At 43.4% G+C, this 21,858-nt stretch overlaps 1 protein-coding gene across 1 annotated transcript in view; it reads left to right on the forward strand.

The window, feature by feature from the left end:
- The first annotated feature begins 741 nt into the window (after positions 1 to 741).
- TOGARAM2 (TOG array regulator of axonemal microtubules 2) overlaps positions 742 to 21,858 on the forward strand; it is a 57,557-nt gene continuing 36,440 nt past the window's right edge. Inside the window, exons 1-6 of the mRNA XM_074949136.1 lie at positions 742 to 873; positions 11,217 to 11,347; positions 12,380 to 12,514; positions 13,149 to 13,382; positions 14,079 to 14,308; positions 16,274 to 16,461. Coding sequence (XP_074805237.1) covers positions 11,323 to 11,347; positions 12,380 to 12,514; positions 13,149 to 13,382; positions 14,079 to 14,308; positions 16,274 to 16,461 — 812 coding nt within the window. The 5' untranslated portion in view covers positions 742 to 873; positions 11,217 to 11,322. The remainder of the gene's footprint in view (positions 874 to 11,216; positions 11,348 to 12,379; positions 12,515 to 13,148; positions 13,383 to 14,078; positions 14,309 to 16,273; positions 16,462 to 21,858) is intronic.

The raw sequence follows: 21,858 nt of genomic DNA on the forward strand, positions 1-21,858 counted from the left end.
TTATACCTTGTGTAGCTACTGACATTCTGGCAACTGGGTGTAAAGTGCCATCGCAGGGCAAATGGAGGAGTCTGATTTAGTAGCACTTTGCAGAGGTGTCAGTAACTGTCCAAGGTGCAAACCACGGGGGAATCCAGCCCACAGTGATTAGTTAGTTCTACTCTTCCACTGATTTTTACCTTGGTGAGACTCCATTCAGTGGAGACATTCCTGATTTACACAGATGTAAGTGAGAGGAGAATCAAGCTCACAAGCCTTGTTCTAAAGAATTTACAACCTAGATAAGTCACTTGCAAATTGTATTCTGTAGTAAGTGAGGGTCTAAACCTTTCCCTCTCATTCATGAATTCTGAAGACTCCACTGCTTGACTGGGTATAACACAGCCTTTGTGTGTGTGCTTTTGGGAATCAATCACAGGCAGGCCAGGACTCGGAGCACACGTGGCTATTCAGAGCGTGTCCCTGTTCCAGAGTTTGGGTGCTGTCAAGGTCACTCAGGTACTCTCCATTCCAGCACCCTGGGAGACGGCCGACAAGCCCTGCAGGCAAAGCCTTTCCCTCACACCTCCTGCTCAAGACTACTTTAGAGAAGTGGTTGCTATGCAGCCTTGTTTGTTCACGGTATGTAACACTGTTTGCCTGCTGTGTGTGTAACCTGTAAGTGAGAGCCTGTTATCCTCACACAGAAGAGGGCTGGGCTACAGAGCTGCCATCCATACCCACAACTTTCAAAATCCCAGAGTCTGGAGCTGGCGGGGAGCTGGGATTCATTGTCGGAGGCAGCTGGGGTTTGTAGCTCCCTGAGGGATCACAAATTTAACAACATGGAAACTAGGCATCCAAAGTGAAAAGGCAACCCTGTTTGTGAAAGAGGTTAGTGAACTGCCCTGACTAGTGCTTTGCTGCACTCGTGAGGGGGATGGGATGGACCATGCTGATGATCTGTTGCATTGTGACCTGGGGTCGGGGGGGAGCTTGCTTGGTGTGAGGGTTCTTTTCCCCGAAAGCAGCAGGTGCTCTGAAGTGAAAGAGAATTTGGGGGAAAAGTTTGGTTGATTTTTCCCAATAGCTTATTAATGTAACAGGAAAAAATGATTGTCATGGAAATTTCTGGTGGGCGAATCCTTTTGGTTTAGCTGAGAGTGGGTGAAGCTAGGACACTTTTTAGGAGAGGGAGTCCTGAGATGAGTGGAAGAAGATCAGAGCTTGGATCACTTTGCAGCAGGAACTACTGTCTGATAAGCCAGGATATTTCATGCAACCTGCTGAGTGAGAACAGGCTCTTCATAGCTTGGCATAGTTGTGGCTCCTGGCAGGCGGAGTCTAGCACTATCCAGAGAGGGGTAGGGAAATGCCATTAGAAGCAGGAGAATGCCCTCTTCCATTCACATGCTGCAGAGTCAGGTCTCTTGACTAAGAGTTTTTTCGGTGGTGGTAGGTCGTCATTGTGTGTAGGCAAATAGGAGAGCTTGTGTCTCCGCTTCTGACCCAACTTGATTGGTCTTTGTGGGGCCATGAAGCATCAACTGCATTTCAGACATTTGATAGAAGCACGCTGCTGTTTTCTCAATAGAACTGAGCCAGGCTCAAGCCAAATCCTCCCCCAAATTAGACCCTGGCTGAACTTCAGAGATATTTGGATCAAGATCAGGGCTCAAAGTATTTCTGGCCCATCCCAGGAAGACAGTATTAAAATCCTGCCTGGCCAATAGTATAACTTGCTAGGTTTCAGTAACAGTAACCTTCATACCCCCAATGAGAAGCTGGAGGGGAGTGGGGCAGGAAAGAGGAAGCATTTTGTTTTTCCTCTGAATAAATGGATGATAGAAAATCTAGGTAAACTTGCAGCATCTCTGGTATATAGGTGCCCACTCCAAGGCACAAACTCTGTGTAGGAACTAGCCCAGCTCACGTTCAGCCTTTGTTTGCAAATGAGTGTATAATCAAGGAAATAAGGATCTGTAGAAACCAGAGCGGGGAAAGCTTCAGCAAGTAGAAGAAGGGAAGAGACTTGCTCAAAAGCAGCTTCTTTTCCATTTGAAATCCAGAGATGTCAGCCTGTCAGAGATAGCAAATGAAGAGCCACTCAACCTCTCTAAGGGATAAGATGCAGGACTCCCTCTGCTCATTATTAGAGATGTTTGCCAGGTTCTCTCTCTCTCCCTCCCTCCCTCTCCAGAGAGAAATCTTTGCTTCATGTTTCTTTCCTTTCCTTCTTTGATAGTGTCTATGCTCCTTTCCTGCAAACTGCAGCTCTGAGCTAGGCAGCGTTGCTGGGATGATGACAGTATTACTTAGTACTTATCCAGAATCTTTCATCCAACGATCTAAAAGCATTTTGCAAAGGTGGGTGAGTACCATTTCCATTATACAGATGGGGAAATGAGTCACAAGGATGAAGTGGCTTACCCAAATTCTACGGTCAATGTTATACAGGAGATCAGACTAGATGATCATAATGGTCCCTTCTGGTCTTAAGATCTATGAATCTAGGAGACCATGGTGTGTCCCGTGACAGAGTGGAAATTAGAACCCACTTCTGCTGTCTCCCAGCCCTGTGCTGTTAGCACTAGACAATGTTGCTTCCTTTGCCATATCGTTTTAGTTTTGATGCTGTGCGGTTTCAAATGACAATAGTTTGTCTCTTTTTCCTGCAAAGTCTGTAAGTTGAATTATTGAAAAGTCCAGCATTTGAAGCAGGAGCCTGATCCCTAACTTCTGCCACTGGGCCTTTCCCCTGCATTAGCTCCTGATGTAAGCTGAGACAGGGTTCAGGGATGACCCTAGGAATATACAGAGCACACAGGGTGCAAGGATCCGTGCTTTTGGGACTCTGACTTTCCAGGACCTCCATCCTCAGAGCGTGGGACGGAAAAGGTCTACCCTAGCTGTCAAACCTTCCCTATTCCTCACCACCACCCCCAGTGACAAGTGACCAAACTCTCCCTCCATGTTGTCAAACCTCCTCTCCTAAGTCCACCTAACAGAGATTTCCATGGAGTCCTGGACACCAGACTTTGCAAGGTTCACTTGAGTGTTTAACTTTCTCCTGGAATTTTTGGGAACCTTGATTTCTATCATCAGATGAACTGCTGGTACCCTGTGTGATCTGTGTTGCTGAATTTCAGTGGCCATCTGGTCACTAAGGTGAAGAAAAGTTACCTTTGTGTCCTCCCCCTGCCCTCCAAACTTTTATTGAGTGCAGTTTGGCTGCTCTGGAGGTTCTGTGTCTTTATTCATTTTGTGTATCTTTTCAGAGGCCAATCAATATGACTAGCCACTAGTCAGTAAGGACTGCTTGTGTGAGCAAGGCTTGTAGGACCAGACCCTTAGACACTAATTTCCTAAGGGAAGGAACTGTTTTCTTTTCTGATTTGTGCACCACTAACCACAGTGTTGGGATGAACAAATCATATAATAGTAAGAAGGGCTACTGCACCTTCCTAATTACAGTAACATGAGGTCTGATAGACCTCTCGCTTACACCAGTGAGTGTAACTCCTGGCTGCTGATTTACAATGGTGTAAGAGAGAGGAGAATCAGGCCCCATGCTTCACACCTGTTAACATATTGTTTGTAATAAGGAATCTCTGTTATGAAACTAAAATTTCACTTGGTTCTTTCTAACCGAATGAAATCTCTTCATCGGGATCATGGGGATTTCCCATACTTGATTATTGTTTAGGAAGGTGGAGAGCGCTTTGGGAAGTCACTTGAAGTTATCTTGAATTTACATGAGTTGTCAGAGCTTGAGAAAATACATCCCTAATACTTTAGGGACTGACTGACGAGATCTCTGAGCAAATATTAGCGACTCTCTGAGAACTCATGCAGGATGGGAGAGAGAACTGAGGACTGGAAAAGGGCAAATGTAGTACCTACCTATCTATAAAAAGGGGAATAAGGACAACCCAGGGAATTGTAGACCAGTCAGCTTAACTTCGGTGCCCAGAAAGATAATGGAGCAAATAATCAAACAATCAATTTGTAAGCATCTAGAAGATAATTGGATAATAAGTAACAATAAATATGGATTTGTTAAGAACAAATTATATCAAACTAACCTAATATCCTTCTTTGACAGGGTAACAAGCCTTGTGGATGGAGGGGAACCAGTAGATGTCATGTATTTTGACTTTAGTAAGGCTTTTGATATTCTCACATGACCATCTCATAAACAAACTAGAGAAATATAGCCTAGATGAAGCTACTATAAGGTGGGTGCACAACTGGCTGGAAAACCACACTCAGAGAGTAGTTATCAATGGTTCACTATCGAACTGGAAAGGCATATTGAGTGGGATGCCACAGGAATCTGTCCTGTATCCAGTTCTATTATCTTCATAAATGATTTGGATAATGGCATAAAGAGTACACTTATAAAGTTTGCGGATGATACCAAGCTGGGAGGGGTGCAAGTGCTTTGGAGGACAGGATTAAAAATCAAAATGATCTTAAACTGGAGAAATGGTCTGAATTAAATAGGATAAAATTCATTAAGGACAAATGCAAAGTACTACACTTAAAGAAGAATAAGCAATTGCATAAATAAAAATGGGAACTGACTTCCTAGGAAGGAGTATTGCAGAAAAGGATCTGGGGGTTTTAGTGGCTCACAAACTAAATATGGGTCAACAATGTACTATTGTTGCAAATAAAAAACAAACAAAAAAACCCCCCAAAAAACAAACATCATTCTGGGATGTATTAGTAGGAGTGTTATAAGCAAGACACAAGAAGTAATTTTTCCACTCTACTCAGCACTAATAACGTCACAAATGTCCAGTTCTGGGCACCACACTTCAGGAAAGATGTGGATAAATTGGAGAAAGTCCAGAGGAGAGCAACAAAAATGATTAAAGTTCTAGAAAACATGAACTACAAGGCAAGATTGAAAAAACTGGGTTTGTTTAGTTTGGAGAAGAGAAGACTGAGAGGGGACATGGTAACAGTCTTCAAGTACATAAAAGGGTGTTAATAAAGAGGAGGATGATAAATTGTTCTCCTTAGCCACTGAGGACAGGACAAAAAATAATGGGCTTAACTTGCAGCAAGGGAGATTTAGGTTAGACACTAGGAAAAACTTCCTAACTATACGGGTGGTTAAGCACGGGAATAAATTGCCGAGCGAGGTTGTGGAATCTCCATCACTGGAAGTTTTTAAGAACAGGTTAGACAAACACCTGTCAGAGATGGTGTAGATAGTACTTAGGCCTGCCTCAGTGCAGGGGACTGGACTAGATGAGCTATTGAGGTCCCTTCCACAGGGCCGTCCCTACCCATAAGCAAAGTACACAGCTGCATAGGGCACCAGGAAATTTGCGGCACCAAATTTCCTGGTGCCCTACACAGCTGTGTGCTGCTCCAGCCCCTGCTCCGCCTCTTCCCCAGGCCCCTGCTCCGCCCCAGCCCTGCCCCCACTCCACCCCTTCCCCTGAGGACTGCAGCAGGGGTCAGGTGTCCTGCACTCACCGGGTGGAGGTAACTGGAGCGACCCGGCGCCAGCCCACTCCGCACCCCCGGCTCCCAGCCGCGCCGCCGGTGAGTGCTGGGGGGCGGTTCCCCCATCCCCCAAGCCCCAAGGCTGGGAGCCAGGGGAGCAGAGCAGAATGGGCTGGGGCTGGGTTGCTTCACTTCCCGCTGCCCTGTGAGTGCAGGGTCAGGCATCCTGCACTCACTGGGCGGCAGGAAGTAGAGCGACCCGGTCCCAACCCGCTCCGCTCTGGTGGCTCGTGCTGAGGGGCGATTTCCCCCTTGCCCCCCAAGCCTGCTCCTCCCACTCCATGGAGGCCTGGGGCCAGCCCCCTTTCCCCCACAGAGGCTTGGGGCCACACACAGCCCCCCTGCGGGGGGTGCTGCATAGGGTACCAAAATGGCTAGGGACGGCCCTGCCGTTCCAATCCTACATGTCTATGATTCTGTGAGTATAACTTAAATCAGAATCTGACCCAGCATACAGAAATGGCTTAACTTTCAGGAAAGAGGCACAGAGCATTGTGTGTGATTCCACCCGCCAGGGAAAAATACACATGAAAGTATATATGTTAAAGTACTTGATATTAGCACTACAACAAAATGGTTTCAGGCAAAAGGATATGGAAAAGGACACACTCTCTTCAGATCAATGAGTGTTTTGCGTGAGTAGCAGTTGATGCGGTGGCCCCAAGCAGCAGGGTTCCCTAAGAGATTGGTGCTGCTGCTCTCACTCGCACCACTCTTCCACGCCAGGGGAATCCCCAGCTAGGGAGTTATGGCCAATCTTTGTCCCCTTTGCACAAGGGGAGCTGAGCAGGCCGCACAACCTGGCCATGGGGTCTTCAGGCACAGGGTGTTGGTTTGGCCTGCACTGAACCCATACCAGCAAAGTGTCTGATACTGACCCTGGCCTTTCTTTCACACTGCAATCCATTCCCTTACACTTGAGTACATACCCACCGAGGCTCTCCTCCTGCACTCAACCATTGTGCGAATCCTTTAAAATCAAACGTAACCTTGTCCCCTTTTGGCATGTAAATGACCCAACCTCCCCCCCCCCCCACGCAAGATTTCACACGTTCATTGTCTGTGCAAATATTTCTAGAACACCTTCCATTGTGGCTGCACTATTATTTTGTATTATTATTTAATGTTCATAGTAGAGTAGCAGCCAGAGGCCCCAGTCAGGATCAGGGTACTGTCTCTCCCAGAAAGACCTCACAATGTACAAGAAACTACAATTTAGGGGCCCAATCCAAAGCCCACTGATGTCTCTGAGAGGCTTTCCATTGATATCAATGGGGCTTGGATCAGGCCCTATAGAAAGAAAAGATAAAACGTAATCTGTGTGCTTGTCTCTGTTGCCTCTTTGTTTCTTGCAGTCACAAAAGGTTGCAGAACAATGTCAGCCACCTTTGAGAAATGAATGTACTTGGCCACAGCTCTTAGTGGAGACAGTTACAGTATGTGTTATGAATACATCGTGTACAATACTCAAATAGCTCTGGTGTTCAATATCATACCTCATTAGGGCTGGCAGTCAGTACTGTTCTAACTGATGTTTGATTACCACTGAAGTAGCGGACAAGGTTTGGCTTGCAAACCAGTTTGCTCCTAACTCTTCATTTGTTGCCCTGAACAAACTCCTGCTTGCAATCACTCTTGTTTCAGGGATGAGCAAACAGTTCTGCTGAAGTGAGCACAGCCCTTGCAAGGAGTCTTTTGTGCCATGTCTTTTGATGGGGGTACTGTACTCTTCAGTCTCTTGGGCTGAAAGAACTCCTCGGGACCCCTTCTGGGCATGTAACTGTGGTACCAGAACTGCAAGAAAGCCGGTTACATTTTAAATTGCATTTTCTTTGCTTGTGCTCCTTGCTGTGCTTGTGATCTATGGATATTCTAGCAAACAAGTTTGCTAGCAGAAAAACTCCTGCAAACAGGGAATTTTATATCTGTGGAGAGCAAATTTCAAACATGTAATTTCAAGAATTTGTTCTAGAAACATTATCTTAAAGGTAGTGCTCATCCAGTCAGGGAACAGGAACATGTCATATATTCTGTGCATCTAATCAAAGCTGCTCAGATATTGACAACTTGCAATGATCTGCTTACTAAGAATGACAAAGCCCGTGGGCAGAAATGATTCTGCAGATAAACTGGAAGGATGAATGAGTTTGAAAAAAACACAAGCTGCTTATGGATAATTAGCAAACAGAAAAAATGGTAAAACTAGCAGCTCAGCGATCTTTTTCTTCTCTACATTGGGAGTTGGCCCTGATTCCAGTAATCGATGGCCAACCGCTTAAGCAACTGCACTGGTTCAACTCTGCAGTGTAGCTAGGGAATGCTTTTTGCTTATCCCTGCTTGAATCCAGAGTAAGCTTCAAATTGTGGGTTTGCTTGTGTCCCCGTGGTCTTTGCCCCCATACAGATAAATCAGTGGCTGGCTGGCAGCTGTGAATTTGCCCTGATTTAGCAACAGCAACTAGGCTTGAGAACCTTTGAGTCATCTGCCCCTGTTGGTTTGTTGTCAGCCAGAGTTGTGACTGTCTACATTACAATGAGCAGCATTGCTATAGCTGCATTATTTCTGTTTAAGATGGGCTTCCCTGGCAGGGGAATGTCAGCAGCTGAGTTTTCATCAGATCCTCAGAGCTATCCTAATCCTACGGCCATTAACCTTTGGGGCCCAATTCAAGCCAATTCCAGTTCATAGAGAGCTTTATAGGGAGGTTAAAAGTCAAGTGTATTTTGCAACTGATCCTGTAGACTTGTAACACTGAAAAACCATCACAGAAATGGCTGGTGGGCTGAGAGAGATTTAAATAAAAATAATAACAAAAACATCTCCATTTTCATTTCCTGTCTGCTAATCATCCCAAGGAAACAAGAATCCCAGGAGGATGAACTTCTTTTAGATTGTACATAATTAGAAAGGAGTATAAATTCCTGTTTGTCCAAATGTTAGCAGGGCCTAGAAATGTTCAAATGCTGAATTTTCCTTATCTCTTTAGAAAAGGGTTTTTTTTAGCATTATTGTTTTGACGTCATGCAGTGCTGTTGCTGGTTGTGTGATGGAGAATGTCATGAAGTTGCTTTGTGTTCATTTTCTTTGTCCTGCTGGGATTGGTTTTATAATATCATAGACCCAAATCCTGGTCCCTGCAATGAGTCCAGTTTGAATGGATTTGAGGTGTGGGAGGTTTTTTCACATTGGACAGGTAAGGGCAGAATCCTACTCCCCGAGTCCTTTCTAAAGGCTGCAGGGCAGCAGTGGAGTCTCACCACAGCTACCGCTCTGGGTTACCCTGGTTTCTGTTGCAATTACCTAACCTCACCTTCACTCTGAGGAGAGGGGTGGAGCTGTGTAATTGTGCATTGCCTGTGTAACCTTCACATTACACTAACAAAGTGGTTTGCATTTACTGAACCAGTCTTGCATACTGGTAAACTGGGGCACAGAGAGATTAAGTGACTGGCCCAAGGTTACACAACAAGGCAGTGGCAGAGTTGGGTATACAAGCCAGGACCACACTCCTTTCCAGGATATTTTTCAGTCCCATTTTTAAATGGCTCAAGCTATGGGGCATCTTCTACTTCCTTTGGGAGATAATTACAGTCTGGCAGAACTTACCACTGGAACATTTCTCTCATATTCACCCTACATTTTTTTATGTTCCATTTCCCCCCACAACCCCTAGTTTATGCCCTTTGCACCACTAGAAATGATTGCTCTCATTCCTTACACACATTGCCTACACATGTTGGTCCAAAATAGCCTGAATTTTTTGATCTCATGGGCAAGCTGCAAAAGCCATGCATTTGGGTTTGTCTAGAATAGGAAAAGTGGTGGAGGTTAAGCCAGAGTTAGTTAAACATGTTTGTTAACTCTGACTTAAACTCAGGCACTTTTTCTAGTGTACACAAGTGCTTCAATAGTGCACCTAGAGAGAGCTCAGTGTCTGGGTGGGAGAGGGGCAGGGCCTTTGCTCCTGTGTTTATTGGCTGGTCTGTTTATTTTCTATTGTATGGGGCTGCAGGGTGCTATTTTAATTGATTGCAAGTTTAATTGATGGTAGGGCTCCTGGACCTCAGGTACAGGCATTCTTTGTGCTATGTTTTCAATTGAAAGAATACGTTAATAAATAAATTACTTTGGCTATCCCCCACACTCCTCCTTTAGTCAGAGTTCAACCAAGCTATATGCATTTAGTTCTTTTAATGAATCAGTTTCTTTGGCTTCTTGCTGCAGTCAGCTTACTATGAGCAAAGATCTTTTCTCGATGCTTTTTTTTTTAATATCATCTAAGGGTGACATTTTCAAAAGCATTCGACATTGGCAAAATTCTGCTCCCATTGAAGTCAATGGGAGTTTTACCATCAACTTCAGTGGATAAAATTTAGGATAATTATCTTCATTTCACACTGCAATATATTGGCCCAAATGTCTAAAGAAGAGGCAGTAAAAAGTTCTGAGAGATGTTATAAACTGGGGAGTACTGTCTGGATTACTGAAGCGATAGGGACAAAATAAGTAAGAAAACAGACTGGAGCAAGGCTAAATAAAATTGGAAAGTAAATCCTTTAAATTATACCACTCTTCCTGCTTCTACAAAAACTACCCTTCACCCTGCTAGACTTTGAACCCTATAATATTGGCCCCAAGGCGCATTAGCCCTTGGCAAGTGTGTGTATGTATTGGGGGGGAGGTGTATGTATATATATAGAGAGAGAGAGAGAGTGTCAGTATAGTTTGGGTGAATGTGCACACAGGTCACCGCTAAAAATCAACATGGACTGTGTAGTGGTGGTTGGCTTCACCATGCTATTTCCTACTCCGAAGTAAATACCACAAATACCAGTGGCGCAGCAAATGCTGGGTGGCACCAAGTGTGTGTTGGTCTGTTTTTCTGTCTGCTGTAGTCAGGATTGACGGATTCAGAAGAATTCAGGTTCTGGTTTGGGATCTAGCTGCAAAGTTCAGCACGAATGGGCCAAGAAGGCTGATCTAACCCCAGAGGCAGATCAGGATTGAAGCAGATTGGTGGGGGAGGGCAGGATACGGGCAGCTCGCACTGATGCTGCTCACGCTATAACTAGGCTGTGGATATACAGAGGACTCCAGCCTTCAGCTGTTAATCAGGCACCTTTCACTAATGTTCAAATTCAGTTGAATTAAAGAAAAAGAAAAGAAAATCTGCCACTCTGCCCCTTCTGCCCTTCCTTATATTGGGTCACAGTCATTCCTGGTGTAACTCTACAATGGAGTTACACCAAGCATAAATTTGGCCCTTTGCCATCAAGAGTTTGAAAATGTAATTTCTGCTACACAGTCTGCTGCCTGGATGCTTCAGTGGCAACCCTTTCAGAGACAGTGCCCTACCTCTGTGCCCCCTTGCCTGCACAGCTTTGGAGAGAATGGCTGCTGGAGGAATTGTACTCCCACCTCTGTGCTGGCTACCCTTTGTTTAGAAGCATTAAATGTTCTGGATTACTGAAGTGATAGGGACCAGAAAAGTAAGGGAACAGCCTGGAGCAAGGCTAAATAAAATTGGCAGGTTTGCAACAGGTGGAGATTGTGGCATTTGAATTTGGCATTGAGCCACTGTGCTAGTGCTTTTAAGCTCTCCCTTGACTTCACCAGTTTTCTGATATGTTCCAGACAAGAATACCATTAGACAGGGAAATGTGAGGGAAAGACCGTTTGTCACCCATGTTAATGCTGCTGTTTTTCCATGCAGGCCTCTGGACATTACAAGGAGAAGGTATCACCAGTAGCAGCAGGTCGAGTGAAAATCGAAACAGAAAGTAGCCTCTCAGCTGAAAGGAGCCCTTTAGCTCATACACATGGCAACACATGATTTCACAGCAGGTAAAGGACTGGATTAGATGCTAGCACCCTTTGCCTTTCGCAGCTCCACAACTGGGGATTGCTGCAATCCCATCCACTCACTGGTTACCCAGAGGAAATTAACCAGTCTTGTGACTGTGCCAGTAATGCTATCATGCTCTAGGACAGGCACTGTGTGTGCGAGTGCTATGTTCAAAACACTGTACAGTGAGCCAGATACCAGGGGGCGGTGACTGTGCTTGCAAGTGTGGCCGCTATTTTGCACTCTGCAAGAGTTTATGGTCTGTCTTTGATGTGCAAAGGTAGGGGAGGCTGGCCTGGATGAGGGAGGGGAAAAACTGCCTTACCTAATTTTGAATCTGTGTGAGTATCATGGATTAGAAAGTTTAACTCCAACATTATGGGTTTATGTAGTCTTTAGGAGTCTATGTGGAAGAAGGAACAGAGAGGAGAAAGGAGAACCAAATCCAGTGAAAATATAGGATGAAGTTGGAGCAAAGAGGGGCAAAGGAGGACATTTGAATCAAGAAATAGGTCTGCATTTGGTAGATAGGGTACCCACATGTGTTAGATGAGTTTTGGGGACTGCTAACCTGGAGCACAGGCCCCCTCTAGCTAGAAACACAGAAGTTATTAATTGGTCTTGTGCTTTTCCTTTTTTTTTTTAATTGTTTCTCTTGGAGGAAAAAAGCCTGGATTTGAATTACAAGGAAAGAAGGAATTTTGATCTAGTTTTGTGAACCTTCCAGATGGTTTGAGTTTTGCAAAAGCTCAACCTCCTTGATGTTCAGCAACCTTAGTCAGGAAGGGAGAGGAAATACGGGGTAGATCACTAACAAGGAATTGTGTAATTTTGCAAGGCAGTCAGATACCCGAGTGATGAGTGTTAGATTAGAGAGGCTGCAGACAATGAAGTTTTTGCCTGAGCCTGGAGTGCAGGGTTTAACCCACACTATCTGATGTGTAATGTGTGAAAGGGGACAGCTGTTCTTTTTTTTTTCTTCTTTTCAAGCACCACACACTTGGGTCATTTGTACTGTTCTTAATTTAAAGCTAAGTACCGAGCCCCTGTTGCAGTGTATTGTGGGAGTGTCCCCAAAGTCAAACCCGGATACAGATCACTGCGAGGGGGAAGCATCGATTCAAACTTGCAGCTGTATGGAAGCAGATGGACGACAGCAGATGAAGGTAAGGATGGGGACAGAATGACTATGACCTGTGGCCTAGGCCGCATAGAAACGGAATGGGAGGCATTCTCTGAGCCTGGTGTCCAGATCTACCCTTTTGTTTTTCATTTACTGTGAGTGATGATTCCAGGAACTAGTTACAAGTCAGAGAATGCTGTTGGTAGAGTCCTGATCCCTTCCTCCTGTGGAATTTCCGCCATTAAGTAGATCTGAAGGTCACTGATTAGTAGCTGGGCTTTGACCTCTTGCTAATAGAATTCAGCTGCTTGTGACCATTTGAGAACTGTTTGTTGGTGCATGTTGCACAGTCCTGTTTCTAATGGCCAATATGGTCCATAGTCCTTTGAATAAAAACCACTGCCATTGGGATCCTTGAGGGCAGTCCCAGCAGAGAGGCCAAAGACTGATATGATGCTCCCTTCTCATTACTAGAGATGGGGTCCTCAGCTTCACTCTCCTGGTCAGTCAATGCAGCACTCTTCACAAGCACTAGGGTCATATTATTTTGATCCAAAATGAAAATAAAATTAAATTGATCTCTAAAACCAGAATGAAATAAATGCCTCAAATTGACTGATGGATTCTTGATGAGTGAGGTTGACCTATTTGACTCTTGCCTTTAAATTGGCCTGCAGCCTCTCTTCACTCTGTACTGAAAGTCCAGATGAAGAAACAGTCATGCTTGTGGAGTGGAGATGGGGGCCCACCTTATCCCAGAGCTATTTCCTCTCTGGAGGGCTTGGACAGCCCCACCTTGAAACAGGATCTCAAAGAACTGGAGGTGAGCAGTGTGCCCGTGGAAACTGCTCAGATCAAGGACAAGCTCAAGAAGAGGAGGATCTCTGAGGGCTTATTTGCATCACACAGAGGTAAAGCTGGGTTCCTACCTCCTGTCCCTGATGAAACGAAACCCTTCCAAGAATAGAGGGGTTAGACTGTGACACTGACAAATACTGAGTTCAATTGCCAGCAATGTCCAGGTTTCACCCAGAGTGTTGGGAGGACATATGTGGCTTGGCTGGACACAGATCCCATTTTATAAGGGGATCTGTATGTGGATGCTGGCATCAAAACATTCTTGAAGGACAAAAATGAGGAGACTTTTTCCTTTCCTGTGGAGAAAAAATGACAAATTTCATCCTTGTTTGTTACTGATTGTTGTAATAGAGCTTAACTATCTGGAGCCACTACTTTTGCTTGGTTTATATATTCATCTTGTCTCTTTCCTTTCCCTCCCTTCCTGTACCTGCTTTAATCTTTCTTTCACCGGGGTTTAAAAGTTTGTTTTCCTAATCCATATGAATCCAGATGTCAGTTTTCAAACAGTAAAGAGGAGCATAGAAAACCATCATGTTATCTGGGGTATTCCTATGGAATTGGATGGATGTGACTGGCCCACTCAATGCAGATGGCTGCAGCCTCTCTGTATTTGTGTGTCTATGGGAACAGTTCTCACCATTTGGTTAACTACACGTTTAGAAGAAAGTTACTGATTTGGAGTCACATCTCCGTTATCTTGGATCTAAAAGGTAGTATCCCTAGTTCTACATGTTTCTGATTTGCAGGCTTGCTTGACTCCAGTGGTCCCAAGGAGGTTGCCTTGAAGCCAGCTGTTTCCAGATCTGCCTCTCAAAGGCTGCTGATAACTTCCAAGCCCATGCCTCCCATTCAGAGCATCCCTACCTCCCCAGAGGTCAACGGCACAGATGAAAGGGAGAAGACGACCTTGGAGAATGGCATGGTCAGCTGGGGCTGTGGTGAGACCTACGCTGAGCTAACTCCAACTTCCCAAGAGGTAAATGGGCATAGAATAAGAAAACTGAACCAAACCAAATATAGTTCCTTTGCAGTTTATTTAGTGCCTGGCAGAGCTCTAAGAGATTCCTCTGATGTGGGTAAAGTCTAGGATCCTATTTGAAGTGTGGTTGTACTATGAAAAGTTACTCTGTAAAGGTGGCATCATGGAGGTACTGTGGTTTTAGTGTCTGTACTGTATAGGAATTGGGTTGTATCTCTTTAAATAGTGCTTATCATGTTCTGTGTTTGAGGAGAAGCCACCAGAAACCAATCAGAGGCACCATATGTATGTAGTAACGTCTTGCATGTTTCAATATAGTTAGCAAATATGGGCATTTGTGACCCAACTGTGCTTCTGTGGTTTCTTATGGTTAATATTGTGTAAAGAGCAAAAGATGCAATCGTGTCTCAATGATTTTCATAGCAAAGCTGCTAAATTTAGAAGTATGAAGGTGTTTGCTGTAGCTGCCTGCCCTGCAAACTCAACCTGGAATCCAAAAGTCCATCATCAACTCAAATAAAGTTTCTAGAATTCAAGTAAGACCCTCAGTAGCTGCATTGCCTTCAGTGGGATTGCACAGAGGTAACTGACTGGAACTTTGCAAACAATTCTACTAAGGATACCCTAGAAGGGATACAATCCTGCAACCTTTCCATTAACTGTGTTGACTCTGCAAGGGTGACAGGAGTTACAGCTATTAGACCTCATTACACAGGAGAAGGAAGATGATTAGGAAATGCTTTTGCAAACAAAGGAAGCCTATCAAAAGGCCAGTGCATTGGATTTCAGTTATCTAGATACTGGGCCAGATTCATGCCTAGAGTAATTCTACTGGTTTCACTGGATTTTCATCAGGAATTAATTTGGCTCATTGGCAGTGAAGAAGATAATGGGAGAACTAAGAAAGGATTAATGTTTGCTCTCCATTCCTCCACTCTCCCAGTCACAATATCGATGACCCAGAAGGGGACCCATTCCAATAGAAATGTATGTCTGTTATGGAGATAGTACAGGATGGTTTCATACACAACACACTGCACTGTCATCAAGGTAGGTTGCTGTACTGGAGTTGGTAGCTGACAATGAGCCAGATATGATAAATTAGATGAAAATCGGAGCGCACCTAGGATCCAGTGATCACATTATTGTCAGGGCTGAAAGGCTGATGAGGGTCTGTAGAAAGGGCAATAACAGGAAAAAAATGGACTTTAGAGAAGTATATTTTGACAGAATGTGAAATAAGCAGTAGAAAATTGACTGGAGTTCAGTGGTGTATGGTAGGTGGTTTAGGTACAGCCATGGGACTGTAAGCCAAACTCATCCCAGTACAATCAGAAAGTCTGAAAGAGCAACAGCTTCCCAGAAACTACACTGGCAAAGCAGGGGGATGACAGGAAGGAGGAAGGATAGGCGGAGGGTGCACAGCTTCTGCAGTGATGAGCACGATAATATACCTAGATAGATGTCAAACTGTCCTCTCTCACACTCCACTGAAGCCCCAGTCAAGAGGGGAAATGAAGGGAAAGCAGTAAGAAAGGGGCCTTCATTTCCCCTCTCCCAGCTCGGGAGCATAGGGGTGCTATCAATTCCCCCTCTCTCAGATAGCTTCTTCCTCTTGACTGGGGCTTCAGTGGAGTGTGAGAGAGGAGAGTTTGACAGTGCTAGTCCACTATACAGAGCATGGAAGAAGGTGCACTTTCTTTTGTGATTAGAGTGGAATGCTGGCTCTTAGCCCTCCAGATACACTCCCTCTAATCCCTATCTCTGCAGAGATCTTCTGCTCTGTAGCCTAACAATGAATTCCTGCCTGTGCTAACCCATGTTACCAGCCTTCCCTTCTAAACCTCAATTGCCTCTGCATAATCACTGAGCTGGATTGAACTTCTTTGTAAAGTTAGGGTGAAGGTTACTTGTTTCAGTTTGAACTTTAACCCTGTGGGCCCTGGACTCTTCCAATTCCAGACTTCCCGGCAGTACTTGCATTGCAATGATGAGAAGATGAGGAAGTCATTAGGTTCTGCTTTGATTCCACCTATTCCCAAATCAGTGAGACCACCTGACAGAGACTCTGGCAATGCTCCAATGCCTCTTTCAAGCTCTCAGCAATTGGACCAGGCTGCTCTCACTATACAGGAGTCTGCTGAGATAAGGTAAACTTCTTCCTGGCATCTTCTTCCCTTCCATTGTAGCCTCATCCTTACAGATCTCATATATATTTCTACTGAGTTATGTGTATACTATAGATTGTGTGCTTGATATGAACCAAAATCACTCCAGATATATGGGAGTATGTTCTAGTGGTTACGGTTTAGGAGTAGGAGCCAGGATTCTTGAGTGTATGCAGATGTGGTCACGTGCAGATACTGCACCATCTCCAAAAAGTTATATTAGAATTGGAAAAGATTCAGAAAAGGGCAACAAAAACGATTAGGGGTATGGAACGGTTTCCGTATGAGGAGAGATTAATAAGACTGGGACTTTTCAGCTTGGAAAAGAGACAGCTAAGGAGGGATATGATAAAGGTCTATAAAATCATGACTGGTGTGGAGAAAGTAAGTAAGGAAGTGTTGTTTACTTCTCATAACACAAGAACTAGGGGTCACCAAATGATAGGCAGCAGGTTTAAAACAAACAAAAGGAAGTATTTTTTCACACAACACACAGTCAACCTGTGGAATAATAAGACAGAAAATATCATATTGCCTCTATATAAATCCATGGTACGCCCACACCTTGAATACTGCGTGCAGATGTGGTTGCCCCATCTCAAAAAAGATATATTGGAATTGGAAAAGGTTCAGAAAAGGGCAACAAAAATGATTAGGGGTATGGAACAGCTTCCGTATGAGGAGCGATTAATAAAACTGGGACTTCTCAGCTTGGAAAAGAGGCGACTAAGGGAGGATATGATAGACGTCTATAAAATCATGAGTGGTATAGAGAAATTAAAGAAGGAAGTGTTACTTACTCCTTCTCATAATACAAGAACAAGGGGCCACCAAATGAAATTAATAGGTAGCAGGTTTAAAACACAAGAAAGTATTTTTTCATGCAATGCATTGTCAATCTCTGGAACTCCTTGCCAGAGGGTGTTGTGAAGGCCAATCTATAACAGGGTTCAAAAGGGAGCTAGATAGATTCATGGAGGATAGGTCCATCAATGGCTATTAGCCAGGATGAGCAGGAATTGTGTCCCTAGCCTCTGTTTGCCAGAAGCTGGGAATGGGCAACAGGGGATGGATCACTTGACGATTACCTGTTCTGTTCATTCCCTCTGGGACACCTGGCGTTGGCCAATGTCAGAAGACAGGATACTGGGCTAAAGGGATCTTTGGTCTGACCCAGTGTGACCGTTCTCATGTTCTTGTTTATTCCTGACTGCCACTGACTCACTAGACCTGAAGAAGAGCTCTTTGTAGCTTGAAAGCTTGCCTTTTTGACCAACAGAAGTTGGTCCAATAAAACCTATTACCTCACCCACTTTGTCTCTCTACTATTATGGGACCAGCATGGCTACAAGTATACTGCAGACTGATTCACTATGTAATTTTGGGCAAATCATTTAAGACCCCGCTCTTCAGCTGGACCTGAGTCTGGCCCCTCATTGTGAGGACAGAAGTTTGTATCTGCAAATACTTGTTTCTGTGACAATTTGCTGGTGCACAAATTATCAACTGGGTATCTAGTTACCAAAGTTAGAAGCCATTTCTGTAAATGTAGGCCTTAATCCCTTCTGTGCCTTGGTCTTCCCATCACAAAATGAGACCCCAGATACCTACCAACTTCTCAGGAGGTTGTGAGGCTTAATTCACTAATATTTGTAAAATGCTTTGAGATCTTAGGTGAAAGACAACAAGTAGTATTGATATAGAAGAGTACAGCTTGCTCAGGAAGGACAGGCAGAGAAAACAGGGAGGAGGTGTTGACTTATATATTAAAAATGTATATGCTTGGACTGAGGTTGAGACGGAAATAGGAGACAGACTTGTTGAAAGTCTCTGGGTAAGGATAAAAGGGGAAAAAACAAGGGTGATGTCATGGTAGGGGTCTACTACAGACCACCTAACTAGGAAGAAGAGGTGGATGAGGCTTTTTTTAAGCAACTAACAAACTCATCCAAAGCACAGGACTTCGTGGTAAATGGGGGACTTCAACTATCAAGACATCTATTGGGAAAATAACACAGCAGGGCTCAGATTATTCAATAAGTTCTTGGAATGTACTGGAGACAATTTTTTATTTCAGAAGGTGGAGAATGGTACTAGGGGAGAGACTGCTCTAGATTTGATTTTGACAAATAGGGAGGAACTGGTTTTGAAATTTTGAAAGTGGGAGGCAGCTTTGGGTGAAAGTGACCATGAAATGGTAGAGTTCATGATTTTAAAGAATGGTAGGAGGGAGAACAGCAAAATAAAGACAATGGATTTCAAGAAGGCAGACTTTAGCAAACTCAGAGTTGGTAGGTAAGATCCCATGGGAAGCAAGTCTAAGGGGAAAAACAATTGAAGACAGTTGGCAGTTTTTCAAAGAGACATTATTAAGGGCACAAGAGCAAACTATCCCATTGCGTGGGAAAGATAGGAAGTATGGCAAGAGACCACCTTGGCTTAACCAGGAGATCTTAAATGATCTGAAACTCAAAAAAGAGTCCTACAAAAAGTAGAAACTAGGTCAAATTACAAAGGATGAATATAAAAAAATAACACAAGTATGTAGGGACAAAATTAGAAAGGCAAAGACACAAAATGAAATCAAACTAGCTAGAGACATAAAGGGTCACAACAAAATATTCTACAAATACATTGAAGCAAGAGGAAGACCAAAGACAGGCTAGGCCCATTATTCAGTGAGGAGGGGGGAAAACAATAACAGAAAATGTGGAAATGGCAGAGGTGCTTAATGACTTCTTTGTTCCGGTTTTTACCAAAAAGGTTAGTGGTGATTGGATGTCTAACCTAGTGAATGCCAGTGAAAATGAGGTAGGCTCAGAGGTTAAAATAGGGAAATAACAAGTTAAAAATTACTTAGACAAGTTAAATGTCTTCAAGTTACCAGGGCCTGATGAAATGCATCCTAGAATACTCAAGGAGCTGACTGAGGAGATATCTGAGCCATTAGCGATTATCTTTGAAAAGTCATGGAAGATGGGGGAGATGGAAAAGGAAAAATATAGTGCCAATCTATAAAAAGGGAAATAAGGACAACCCAGGGAATTACAGACTAGTCAGCTTAACTTCTGTACCCGGAAAGATAATGGAGCAAATAATAATGCAATCAATTTGCAAACATCTAGAAGATAATAAGGTGAAAAGTAACAGTCAGCATGGATTTGTCAAGAACAAATTGTGTCAAACCAACCTGATAGCTTTCTTTGACAGGTTAACAAGCTTTGTGGATAGGGGGGAAGTGGTAGATGTGTTATATCTTGACTTTAGTAAAGCTTTTGATACTGTCTCGCATGACCTCAGTCAAATGACATCTCCTTAGTCAAATGAAAAAAAGTTCCATTCAATTACGTCATGCAATAGGGGACAGCCAAAAAATGACAAGTTTTTAAAATGCTTATATACCAATGCTAGAAGTCTAAATAATAAGATGGATGAACTAGAGTGCCTAGTATTAACTGAGGATATTGATATAATAGGCATCACAGAAAGCTGGTGGAATGAGGATAATCAATGGGACACAATAATACTGATAGAACAGGTTGTGCTGGTGGGGGAGTGACACTATATGTGAAAGAAAGCGTAGAATCAAATGAAGTAAAAATCTTAAATGAACTAAATTGTACTATAGAATCTCTATGGATAGTAATTCCATGCTTGAAAAATAAGAATATAGCAGTAGGGCTATATTACGGACCACCTGACCAGGATGGTGTTTGTGTCTCTGAAATGCTCAGGGAGATTAGAGAGGCTATTAAAATAAAAAACTCAATAATAATAATTAATAATGGGGGATTTCAACTATCCCCATATTGACTGGGTAAATATCACCTTAGGAAGGGATGCTGAGATAAAGTTTCTTGATACCTTAAATGACTGCTTCTTGGAGCAGCTGGTCCTGGAACCCACAAAAGGAGAGGCAGTTATTGATTTAGTCCTAAGTGGAGCACAGGATCAGGTCTAAGAGGTGAATATAGCTGGACCGCTTGGTAATAGTGACCATAATATAATTAAATTTAAACATCCCTGTGGCCGGGGAAAACTCCATAGCGGCCCAACACTGTAGCATTTAATTTCAGAAAGGGGAACTACACAAAAATGAGGCAATTAATGAAACAGAAATTAAAAGCTACAGTACCAAAATTAAAATCCCTGCAAGCTGTGTGGAAACTTTTTAAAGACACCATTATAGAGGCTCAACTTAAATGTATACCCCAATTTAAAAAACATAGGAAGAGAACCAAAAAAGAGCCACTGTGGCTAAACAATAAAGTAAGAGAAGCAGTGAGAGGCAAAAAGGCATCCTTTAAAAAGTGGAAGATAAATCCTAATGAGGAAAATAGAAAAGAGCATAAACTCTGGCATATTAAGTGTAAAAATATAATTAGAAAGACCAAAAAAGAATTTGAAGAACAGCTAGCCAAAGACTCCAAAAGTAATAGCAAACATTTTTTTAAATACATCAGAAGCAGAAAGCCTGCTAAACAACCAGCGGGGCCACTGGATGATCGAGATGCTAAAGGAGCACTGAAAGATAAGGCCACTGTGGAGAAACTAAATGAATTCTTTGCATCGGTCTTCACTGCTGAGGATGTGAGGGAGATTTTCAAACCTGAGCCATTCTTTTTGGGTGACAGATCTGAGGAACTGTCCCAAATTGAGGTGTCATTAGAGGACGTTTTGGAAGAAATTGATAAACTAAACAGTAATAAATCTCCAGGACCTGATGGTATTCTCCCAAGAGTTCTGAAGGAACTCAGATGTGAAATTGCAGGACTACTAACTGTCATCTGTAACCTATCATTTAAACCAGCTTCTGTACCAAATGACTGGAGGATAGCTAATGTGACGCCAATTTTTAAAAAGGGCTCCAGAGGTGACCCTGGCAACTACAGGCCAGTAAGCCTCACTTCAATACCGGGCAAATTGGTTGAAACTATAGTAAAGAACAAAAGTGTCAGATGCATTGGTGAACATAATTTGTTGGGAAATAGTCAACATGGTTTTTGTAAAGGGAAATCATGCCTCACCAATCTACTAGAATTCTTTGAGGGGTCAACAAGCATGCAGACAAAAGAGATCCAGTGGATATAGTGTATTTAGATTTTCAGAAAGCCTTTGACAAGGTCCCTCACCAAAGGCTCTTAAGCAAAATAAGCAGTCATGGGATAAGAGGGAAGATTCTCTCATGGATTGGTAACTGGTTAAAAGATAGGAAACAAAGGGTAGGAATAAATGGTCAGTTTTCAGAATGGAGAGAGGTGGTGTCCCCCAGGGATCTGTACTGGGCCCAGTCCTATTTAACATATTCATAAACGATCTGGAAAAAGGGGTAAACAGTGAGGTGGCAAAATTTGCAGACGATACAAAACTACTCAAGAT

The sequence above is a fragment of the Natator depressus genome, chromosome 3, assembly GCF_965152275.1.
Source record: "Natator depressus isolate rNatDep1 chromosome 3, rNatDep2.hap1, whole genome shotgun sequence".
Classification (NCBI taxonomy): domain Eukaryota; kingdom Metazoa; phylum Chordata; order Testudines; family Cheloniidae; genus Natator; species Natator depressus.